General features: G+C 41.2%; 1 protein-coding gene across 3 annotated transcripts in view; it reads left to right on the plus strand.

Annotated features, from left to right (window-relative positions):
- The window catches only part of NIM1K (NIM1 serine/threonine protein kinase), a 78,403-nt gene extending 67,477 nt beyond the window's left edge, over positions 1-10,926 (plus strand). For 2 of the 3 annotated variants that reach the window (XM_012449525.2, XM_012449526.2), the window contains exon 4: positions 101-972. In XM_012449525.2, coding sequence (XP_012304948.2) covers positions 101-850 — 750 coding nt within the window. In that variant the 3' untranslated portion in view covers positions 851-972. Of the gene's footprint in view, positions 1-100; positions 973-8,957 lie in introns of those variants that run through there. The other variant, XM_064375947.1, reaches the window with a different exon arrangement.
- Positions 10,927-11,855: the final 929 nt, after the last annotated feature.

The following is an 11,855-nucleotide window of genomic DNA, read 5'->3' on the forward strand; positions in this document are numbered from 1 at the left end:
ATATTCTACCATCATTATCTCACTGTTTCAGAGCAACTGATACATTTTTTATTTGGCATTTTACTGTAAAAATGACTTTTCTCTATGTCTTCTTCCACAGCATGAAAACCAAATTATTCATAGAGATCTGAAAGCAGAAAATGTATTCTATACCAGTAATACTTGTGTGAAGGTGGGCGATTTTGGATTCAGCACAGTAAGTAAAAAAGGTGAAATGCTCAACACTTTCTGTGGGTCTCCTCCCTACGCTGCGCCTGAACTCTTCCGAGATGAGCATTACATCGGCGTTTACGTGGATATCTGGGCCTTGGGGGTGCTTTTGTACTTCATGGTGACCGGCACCATGCCATTTCGGGCAGAAACTGTGGCCAAACTAAAAAAGAGCATCCTGGAAGGCACATACAGTGTACCGCCGCACGTGTCGGAGCCCTGCCACCGACTCATCCGAGGAGTCCTTCAGCAGATCCCCGCGGAGAGGTACGGGATTGACTGCATCATGAATGATGAATGGATGCAAGGGGTGCCATACCCTACACCTTTGGAACCTTTCCAACTGGATCCCAAACATTTGTCGGAAACCAGCACTCTCAAGGAAGAAGAAAATGAGGTCAAAAGCACTTTAGAACATTTGGGCATTACAGAAGAGCACATTCGAAATAACCAAGGGAGAGACGCTCGCAGCTCAATCACAGGGGTCTACAGAATCATTTTGCATAGAGTCCAAAGGAAGAAGGCTTTGGAAAGTGTCCCTATCATGATGCTACCAGGCCCTAAAGAAAGAGACCTCAAAAAAGGGTCCCGTGTATGCAGAGGGATAAGACATACATCCAAATTTTGCTCTATTTTATAAATTACACCAGACTACTGGTAATTAACCGAGACCATTGTTGCTGCTTTTAAAGTTTTTTCAAGGACAACTTGAGTGGAGACATTTTTTGTAATTTTTAAATAAATTTAAATTTGAGATATGCATTTTTTTTCCTCCAAAAAGTCTATTAGCTCAGATTCTGGCTTGATTTGGGATCTTGTTTTATTATCAAATTTCAGTATTCATTCATTTAATTAAGAAATAAGAAATATTTATCCAGTGCCTCCTGTGTGCCAGGTACTGTTTAAGGTGCTGGGGAGACAGTAAGGCATGAAATAGGCAAGGTCCCTCCTCTCATATGCAGGACATTCTAGTCCAGGACAAAGGTATTAACAACTACGTTTTTTAAAAAAGAAAAAGATCAGTGATAGATGCTATGTAGAGAATTCAAAAAGGGTGATCTGATATTAGAGGCTTGCTACTTTGGATTAGTCATTAAGGAAGGCCACTTTGAGTACATATCAGTTTGAGATCTGAATGAAAAGCAGGAGTGACTCTTGCAAAATGCCAGAACATTCCAGGTAGCTGGGGGTTTCAGACTCAGTTCCACCCAAAACAGAGCCTAAGACAAAGGCTTCCATGTAGGGTAGTTTATTTGGGAAGTGATCCCAGAGCATAGGAGTGAAGGACTAGGGAAACATGGAAAGCTAATACACAGACACATTAGCAAATTGGACAATGCTACAGTTTCTGGTGCTCAGTTTTGCAGGATCCTCAATGGAGCCTGATGAAACACATCTCAGGTGTCTGCCCTGGTTATGAAAGGGGAAAGCATTTAACCATAAGCTCTTGCTCACTACTGATCAAGGGTAGCCCTTAATGTCATCTACCCTGCAGGTCCGGATTGGGCTGTGTGAGTGCCACGTGCATTCCCTGTGCTTCCCTTGCCTTTGTGTCAGAGAAGTCTTGGAGCAGGAGGGAGGAGGTACACCACCAGTATGATACCTCCTTTTTTCACCTGCTTGTCCACTGGCATGGGGAGCCCAAAGTGACCACGTGACACTTGTAGATTCCAGTTCACTGGAACCCTTATCAAATCCCCTGATAAAAGCATCTCTGATCCCCTGAGAACCAAAAGTTTTAATCTAGTCTAGATTGTAGAAAAAAATAATAGCTATTAATCAAGTGAGTCACTGATTGTGATGGTGACAAAAGTCAATCTACTTCCACTTCGTGGTTTGCAGACCTTTGTGTTTTAATGATAGGGACATATATCAGTCCTTATTAAAGCACATTACCAAATCCTGGAGGACAGCATCCCAACCCTGCAGGCTGCTGTCTCATCTCTAGTGTCTTAGCTGAGCTATTCCATTGTTCTACTTATGCTGGCTGCTTCTGGTGTTCAGGTATATGGTAAGATGAGGGGATCTTATGGTCATGTGTCCATTGCACCACCTCCTTTATCAAAACAGTCGTCCTTAAGGCAATGTTTGAGATATCGTGACAGTGAATCAGGTATTCTCTATGCCTTAGTGTGCTTGTATAGAAAGACACATTGCAGGCAGAAAAGGCAAACCCATACCCTGAGATGTCAATTCCAATAAGGATAAATCACTCCTGGGCCCATCTGAATTCATGACTCCATGGATCCGATAATGCCTAGCTCATCCATTAACAGCTCTGTTTGCCTAGTCCTCGGTATCTCGTAATCAGATTCTCAGCCTCCACTGAGGCCCAGTACACATCAGGAGTCTCAATAGTTTTCTGTTGCAAGAAGCATGGCATTCTTGGATCCTACAGGTACTCCAGGATCCTACAGAGCCATGCTGTTACCTCCTATTGGGGCTTGCCAGAGGCCCCTCACAATATTTTTATTTTATTGATTGACTGATGGATTGAGACAGAGTCTCACTCTATTGCCAGGCTGGAGTGCAGTGGTATGATCTCGACTCACTGCAACCTCTGCCTCCTGGGTTCAAGCGATTCTCCTGCCTCAGCCTCCCGAGTAGCTGGGACTACAGGCATACACCACCATGCCCGGCTAGTTTTTGTATTTTTAGTAGAGATGAGGTTTTACCATGTTGGCCAGGATGGTCTCGATCTCTTGACTTCATGACCCGCCCACCTTGGCCTCCCAAAATGCTGGGATTACAGGTGTGAGCCACCACACCTGGCCCCCACATGATAGTTTTAACTGCCACATACATGGCCTGAGTAGCAATTTTCTCAAAAGCCTAAAACTACTGTAATCTTTCTTTTATGGGATCCACTTGAAACTGACAGCCCTAATAAATGGATTGGGGAAATACACCAAATACAATAGTCCAAAGTCCAGAGGGACCTACTAAATCCTATGCATCTATCTTAGTGTTTTTTTTTTTTTTTTTTGAAAGAGAGAGAGAATAGGAAGGAGGAAAAAAGAAGAGAAAGAGAGAGAGAGAATGGGGAGGAGGGAGAAGGAAAAGAAAGAGGGAGAGAGAATGGGAGTATTGCTTTCTTGCCCAGGCTAGAATGCAATTTAGTAATGGGTATTGAAAAGCTCTTTTATACTGATAATTATACTTAATGATGTGGTCAGGAAGGAATAAGGGAAGAAGATAACAAACAAACAGCCAACCAATATTTCATTTAAACCTATGAAATGCTATGCGATTACTGAGGAGTGATTTACTTCCAATTATATAGTCACCTTTGGAATAGGTGTGAGGTGGTAATGTATGTTTTGTGTATTTGAAGTGGAGAGTTCTATAAATGTTTATTAAGTTTACTTGTTCTGGGTCTGAGTTCAAGTTCTGAATATCCTTGTTAATTTTCTATCTCGTTGATCTATAGAATCGTTAGCTCTTCTTGTTGCATTGATCCTTTTGCCGTTATGTAATGTCATTCCTCGCCTCTTTTGATCTTTGTTGCTTTAAAGTCTACTCTATCAGAGGCGAGAATTGCATCTCCTGCTTTTTGTTTATTAGTTTATTTTTACTCTCTGTTTGATTGGTAAATCTTCCTCCTTCTCTCTGAGTCTTTGTGTATTGTTGCATGTAAGATGGGCCCGGATGCAGCATACTGATGGGTTTTGGCTTTTTATCCAATTAAAATATATATAGGTTTAATACCGGCGTTTGATGCTAGCTGGCTGTTTTGCCCATTAGTTGATGTAAATTTTTTATTGTGTTAAAGTTCTTTGCTTTTTGATATATTTTTGGAAAGGCTGATATTGGTTGTTCCTTTATATGTATAGTGCTTCTTTCAGAAGCTCTTGTAAAGCAGGCCTGGTGGTGGTGAACTCTTTAAGTACTTGTTTGTTCGCAAAAGATTTAATTTTTCCTTTGCTCATAAAGTTTAGTTTGGCTGGATAGGAAATTCTGGGTTGAAAGTTCTTTTCTTTAAGGATGTTAAATATTGGTCCCCACTCTTTTCTGGCTTGTAGGGTTTCTGCTGAGAGATCTGCTGTAAGTCTGATAGGTTTCCCTTTATGGGTAACCTGACCTTTCTCTCTGGCTGCCCTTAGTATTTTCTCCTTCATTTCAACCCTAATAAATCTGGCGATTATGTGCCTTGGGGTTGGTCTTCTTGAAGAATATCTTTGTGGTGTTCTTTGTATTACCTGGAGTTGAATATTACCCTGCCTTGCCAGGTTGGGAAAATTTTCCTGAATGATATCCTGAAGAGTATTTTCCAACTTGGATTCATTCTCTTCATCACATTCAGGTACACCTATCAAACGTAAATTAGGTCTTTTCACATAGTCCCATATTTCCTGGAGACTTTGCTCATTCCTTTTCATCCTTTTTTCTGCATTCTTGTCTTCTCGTTTCATTTCACTGAGCTGGTCCTCGACTTCTGATATCCTTCCTTCTGCTTGATCAATTCGACTGTTTAAACTTGTGCATGCTTCACGAAGTTCTCGTGTTGTGTTTTTCAGCTCCATCAATTCACTTATATTCTTCTCTAAATTGTCCATTCTCGTTAACAGTTCGTCAAACCTTTTTTCAAGGTTCTTAGTTTCTTTGCATTGGGTTAGAACAAGTTCTTTTAATTCACAGAAGTTTCTTATCACCCACGTTTTGAAACCTGCTTCTGTTATTGGAACACCCGTGTAATCTATTAAGCCTTGTTCCGTTACTGATGAGGAATTGCAATCCCCTGTAGAGGGAGAGGCATTCTGATTTTGAGTATTCTCTACCTTTTTACGCTGGTTTCTTCCCTTCATTATATGTTTGTCTGTCTGTCGTCTTTATAATTACCGGCTTTCTAACTTGGTCTCTGACGTCCAACTTGTTGATTCCCTGCGCCGAGATCTGAGCAATCCACTGAGCCGGCCAAAACAGTGGTGTTAAGATTGATGGTGCTTTTCTGCCCGGGAATCTCCAGACTCTGCACCAAGAACTGGCGTGCTAAGGCACCAGCAAAACCACCACGCCGGCCACAAGAGTCGCCCTGGCGACCCGTGGGGCTCCTCCACTGGGAATCTCCTGGTCCGTGAGCAACAAATATTCGTCTGAAAGTGTGGCGTCCTCTCGTTCTTTGCGCTTTCACTGGGAGGTACGTGCCCGAGCTGCTAATCATCAGCCATCTTCTATCTTAGTGTTAAGAGGTGGAAGGTGCAAGAAATTGTTCCTTACTATAGAAGAAATATCTAGGCATGCCCCCACTCTTTGGTCTTCTAAACTCTTCATTAATGTGGCATGCCCTGGATTCTTCACGGAGTCTATCATCCACACTCTGGCACATGTAAGTCTTACTAGGGCATTTGTAATACTTGCCACTTCCTGATAGTCAATCCACCTAGCATGCTGTCACAATATAGTGGGCCAGCATGATGTCCTATAGATTGTCAAAATGATCAAGGTCCTTTTGGATTATACTGTGATATAGAGAAGGAGATTTAAAATTGTTTTGGGGCAATAGAGTGAGAATTGCTGTCCATCCCAGAGGAATGTGAACTGCTTTTGGTCCTCCTTTCTGATGGAAATTGAAAAGAATGAAGTTGCCAAATCAACAGTTGCATATCAAATGCCAGGGGCTTCCAATAAAGATACCACATCCAACATGGCAGCTACAAGTGAGACTAGCAGTAGTTCACCATCATTCTCCATTATCCATCTGCTCTTCTTCAGGAGTCTGATGGTAACTTAACCAAGATTATAATGGAGCCCATTACCCTTGCATCCCTAAAATTTATTGATGGTGACACTGATGGCTGCCATTCCACATGTGGATTGCTTATGATTTATTAACATGGCCAGGGAGAGGTTTCCATGTGGCTCTTCCTCCTATAATGGCTGTTACTTACAGGTCTAAGACCTCCACAGGCGTCTAAGTATATTGATCCCAAATATATACTTAGAGATTGGGAAAATCATTCCAAGGTGGGACCTATTATGTGATAGACGTTGGCCAGAACTCCCCATCTACATACAAAACCATAATGGTATCCAGTTCTGAAAAGTTCTGGGTATGTACATCATATACGCATGTGAAAGCAAGGCCTTTCCTCAAGACCAGTCCTCCTTTTCATCATGCACTAGGTCTGTAAATTGACTTAGATCTGGAAGCTGATGAAGAGACCGTGATTTTCCCATTGTGACAGGCTACCTTAGCTTTATGCTCACCAGTTTTCCTTGTTTTTTCTTTTTTTGGTCATACAAGTCAATTAGTAACACACTAACACATTAGTAACACACTAGTCAGCTGTCTCCCAAAATACCATGATTTATTAACCATTGTCACAAAGCCCTGCAGATCAAGGGAGCCTGACTGATTTCCACCCCAGCCTTGCTGTCTATTATATTGTGTCCACCTTGCCTCTGAATACATGATCTCTACCATTCTAGTCTCATCATCCCCACTAATGATATCATGCTCAATTCCACGGCAGCATTTCCTACCACCAACCCCTGCCTGCAGTGGGCAGCCACCACTGAGCTTTTCTTAGGTGCTGCTACAACCCTAACCAGTGCATTCCTTTAAAAATTTTTTTTTCTATTGATACATAATTGTACATATTTATGGGGTACATGTAATTTTTGATACATGTATAAAAGGTATAATGATCAAATCAGGGTATTTAAGATACCACATCACCTCAAACATTTATCATTTTTTGGCATTAGGAACACAACTTTTCCAGCTATTTTGAAATATACAGTAAGTTATTGTTAACTATAGTCACCCTGCTGTGCTATCAAACAGTATAACTCATTTCTTCTAACTGTAAGTTTATACCCATTAACCAATCTGTCTTTTTTTTTTTTTTTGAGATGGAGTCTCACTCCTGTCGCCCAGGCTGCAGTGCAATGGCGTGATCTCGGCTCACTGCAACCTCTGCCTCCTGGGTTCAAGTGATTCTCCTGTCTCAGACTCCTGAGTAGCTGGGATTACAGGTGCCCACCACCATGCCCAGATAATTTTTGTATTTTTAGTAGAGACGGGGTTTCACCATGTTGGCCAGGCTGGTCTTGGACTTCTGACCTCAGGTGATCCACCTGCCTCGGCCTCCCAAAGTGCTGGGATTACAGGCGTGAACCACCATGTCCAGACACCAACCTGTCTTCATCCTCCACCCCTGACACCCTTCTCAGCTTATTAAGCACTATTCTACTCTCTACCACCATGAGATCACCTTTTTAGCTTTGTCCTTCTGTGCCTGATTTCACTTAGTCTAATGACCTCCAGTTCCATCCATGATGCTGCAAATGACATGATTTCATTCTTTTTTATGGCTGAATATTCCACTGTGTTTATATATTTTCTTTATCCATCCATCTGTTGATGGACACTTATGTTGGTCCCATCTGCTATTGTGAATAGTGCTGCAACACACATGGGAGTACAGGTATTGCTTGGATATACTGACTTCCTTTCCTTTGGATAAACACTAGTAGGTGGATTGCTGAATTCTATGGTGATTGTATTTTTAGTTTTTTGAGAAACCTCTATACTTGTCTCCCATAATGGCTGTACTAATTTGCATTCCCACTAACTGTATATAAGAATTCCCTTTTCTCTAGAAAAATACAAAAAGAAAACAAAACATTCCCTTTTCTTTGCATTCTCACCAGCATTTGTTATTTTTTGGTAATAGTTATTCTAATTTGGGGTAAGAGGATATCTCATTGTGATTTCGATTTGCATTTCCCTGATAAATTGGTGATGATGAACATTTTTCCACTTAGCCATTTGTATGTCTTCTTTTGAGAAATGTCTTTTCAGATCCTTTCCCCACTTTTTAATGGGATTTTATTTTTTTGTTGAGTTCCCTGTGTATTCTGGATATTAGTCCCTTGTTGGATGAATAGTTTGCAAACTAGTGCTTCTTATATTCTGTTAGTGAAGACAATGTCTTCCTGAGGAATGTCGTTAGACGGTTGTTCAGTCTCACATAATGAATCCATTCTAACATTCATGCCTCCTGGAACTTTCCAACCCTTTCTTCAATACTCTACCAAGGCAGTACCACCATCTTCACCTCATTTACTGTGTGCCATAATCATATATAAGCCTCGGCAGCCATCCCGACAGAATATTATGACCAAATCCAGGTGTCGTTCACTTCTACATCATGGGTAAATGTTTTTATAGTAATCTTTCTTATCCTGCCTTATATTCTTCCCTCAACTTCCACCTCTGGCCTAACACCCTCAAGATCATTCACACACATTTTCCCCTGGCTCCTGACAGTATATATCAGGTTCTGCAGTTCCTTTAGCATCCACACTATTTTCCCCCAGACAGGGGATTCTATTTCTCCATTCAGGCTCTATTGAGAAGTCACCTTGGTTCTTGGTTTGGAGAATAATAAGGGTTTTGGAAGAGAATGTGGAGGTGAAAATCTGCCTCACTAGAAGCCTTTGCAGGGCCTTCAGGCAAGGAAGCATGAGCTGCTTCTGCCAGCCCCACATTAGGAAAATCCAGATTTGCAATATTTTCAGGCTCATCCACTGTATTACTAACTTAGGTCTCAGTGTCTCATTCTCTTCTTATCAAACCTAAACTTTCATAAAAATCGTCAAGACTTAGTATTTTCCAACCTTACAACTAGATCCTGGGCCTATTTCAGGTAGTTTCCTCCACTGCAGGAGATAAGGTTCTCCTTCAACCTTGCTTTAAATTGACAGTTGGCTGACTTGAGTCTTATTTTTTTGTTTTCCAGGCTTCCAAAGCAGTAATAAAAGTTAACCAAGTCCACAATCATTATCACCGTCCCTATACTGTTCAAGTGTCACAGGTACTACAGGATCCAATGCTTCATCTTCTACCTGCACCTACAGATGACAGTGTCAGCAGTGACTGTGCTGCTCCTGCATGCCACAGGCTATCACCACTCTACTTACCAACACTGCACCAGGGTTCTCCTGATGTCATCACAAATTATCACAAACTTAGTGGCTTAAAACAATACAAATGTATTATCTTACAGCTCTGTGAGATAGAAGTCTGACATGAGTCTCCATAGACTAAAATCAAAGTGTTTCCAGGACTGTGCCCCTTTCCGGAGGCTCCAGGGGAAGAACCCATTTTCTAGAGACTGCCTGCATTCCTTAGCTCACGGTCATCTTCCTTCATCTTCAAAGCCAGCAACATTGCATTTCTTTGACCAACCTTCTGTAGTCACTCTCCCTTGACCACTAGCCAAGAAAGGTTCTCTACTTTTAAAGACTCACATAAGGTTGGGCCTACATAGACAATCCAGGATAATCTCCCCATCTCGAGGTTCTTAACCTTAATCACATCTGCTTCTGACATTTAAGGTAGCATATTTAGATTTCAGGAATGGAAAAATTTAGTAGGGATTTGGAGGGGAGGGCATCATTCTGCAATGAGGTTTTTGTCATTTGGTGAGTGAACCAGCTCTAATCTCCCATTCTGAGTGTCTGCTTTCTAGGGCCATTCTGGATATGAATGGTTTTAGTTTGGATTCCCCAAAAAACAGAGCCTGAGAAAAAATCTTAAATGAAAGTAATTTATTTAGGAAATGATCCCAGGATGCAAAAGAGATGCATAGGAGTGAAACAAAAGAGGAAAGCCAATATAAGGATGTTATTGCCAAACCCACCACAGAAATCTCCTCCTCTTTTGAGACTTACGAAATGCATTTCAGAACTGTCTGCCCAGGGGATGAAAGGAGTAATCAGTTACCCACCAGCAACTTTCCACCTAGGTTAAGGATGGCCCCATGGGCCCCTAACTCCCCTGGACTTCTGGGTTGTGAAATTGTCAGTACCAAGCAAGTTCTGCAGACATTCCACAGCAGGGAGGATGAAGTGAAAGGTATACAGCTAGAATCCAAAGAGAGATACTATCATATTCTCTGAGAACCTGGTCAAGGAATTCATGGAATTAGTTGCGACAGCAGTGACTAGAGTAGAAGGCAGGGCAGAGAAGATCTGAAGTGGGGCCCAAAGTTTATGATGCATAGATCAAAGGCTTTAAGGCCGGAATAAACTTAGCATATTTGAAGAATGCAAGAGAAGGGAGGGTGCGTGAAGACATATTAAGCCTTGGTGAGTATGGTACTGAGTTGAAGCAGGCAGAGATCAGATCCCACAGGAGTCTGCAAGGCTGAATAAGGAATATGACGCATAGAGTGAATAGTGCTTACTACTGAATAAAGTAGTCCAGGAAAGTCATTCTTTTTATTATTAAAAGATAAAGCACCCATATATAAACCATCTGAGGATTTCTAGTCATAATCTTCATCAAATTATTGCCTTTATAAGAGATAATTTGGGGAGATGATTAAAAAAAAATCACAGATCAACTATTTTCTCCCACCACCAGTAAAGAAAAAATGAGAAACCTATGACTTAAGAGCAGTTGCTAGAAATTTTAAAGAAAGAGTTCTTTTTTTTTTGAGACAGAGTTTCACTCTTGTCATCCAGGCTGCAGTGCAATGGTGCAGTCTCGGCTCACTGCAAGCTTTGCCTCACAGGTTCAAGTGATTCTCCTGCCTCAGCCTCCTAAGTAGCTGGGATTACAGGCGTGTGCCACCACACCCAGCTAATTTTTGTATTTTTAGTAGAGACGGGGTTTCACCATGTTGGTCAGGCCGGTGTCGAACTCCTAACCTCAGGTGATCCACCTGCCTCGGCCTCCCAAAGTGCTGGGATCATAGGCATGAGCTACTGCACCCAGCCAGTGTTAACTTTCATGTCAAGATTACACAGCTTTAAATTATTTAAAGATCTTGTTACTCTTGCTCTACTGACTTCCACTGCAGTGTTTCTTTCAGGACGCTCCAAGGAGCAAACAAGGTAAAGAAGTGTTTCGGCTGTGTCACAAGAGGACAGAAAGTGGCTGTTTGCCTCTGTTTGAGTCTAGTGTCAATCTCAAACTTACTCATTAGTATCCATAAAAACTTAAGACAAAAAGTTAAGTACACAAGGAGAGGAAACACACATTCCAAAAGGAGAGGGGGAAGGACTGAACTCTTAAAGCCATAATAAATAGTATCCTAGAATTTGCAAGCAGAAGTGACCTTAGAAAACACTAGCCTGTAAATGACCCAGACTAAGTTTCAAAGCCAGACACAACATGATGATAAAATATGAGCTGATCAGTATTAGAAAAAATATATATTTGGTTTATTTCCTAATTCATAGAACCCTAAGAGTTGATCGTCTTAGGGTTCATCCCTTAGAGATCATCTAATCCAAAATTACTGCCAATGCAGGGATTCTCTCTATAAAACCCCTGGGGATCATCAGCAACATGGGACTTTCAGGCTGGAGGCTCTAGCTGGTACTGGGCAGTTCTATGTTCACCACAAAATTTGCTTTTCTTTGATTGTCAGCCCTTAGTCTTTGTTTTTGTTTTTGTTTTTTTTAAAGGAAAACAGTAACTTATTTCATAAATATTTATAGCAAAGCTTATACAAGCTTGGCACCCAATTTGAGAGTTAATTTCTTTGTTTCAAGTTTAAGAATAATTATCAGTGTAAATTCCTCCATTCTAGATGAACAGCCCCTTAAAGACAAGACCATATATCTTGTACATTTTTTAATTTCTGGCTTAAACAGAGTGCCTTGCCTATATTAGGATTTCAAATGTT

The sequence above is a fragment of the Aotus nancymaae genome, unplaced genomic scaffold, assembly GCF_030222135.1.
Source record: "Aotus nancymaae isolate 86718 unplaced genomic scaffold, 86718_ANA_hifiasm-v0.15.2.pri h1tg000014l, whole genome shotgun sequence".
NCBI classification, from domain to species: domain Eukaryota; kingdom Metazoa; phylum Chordata; class Mammalia; order Primates; family Aotidae; genus Aotus; species Aotus nancymaae.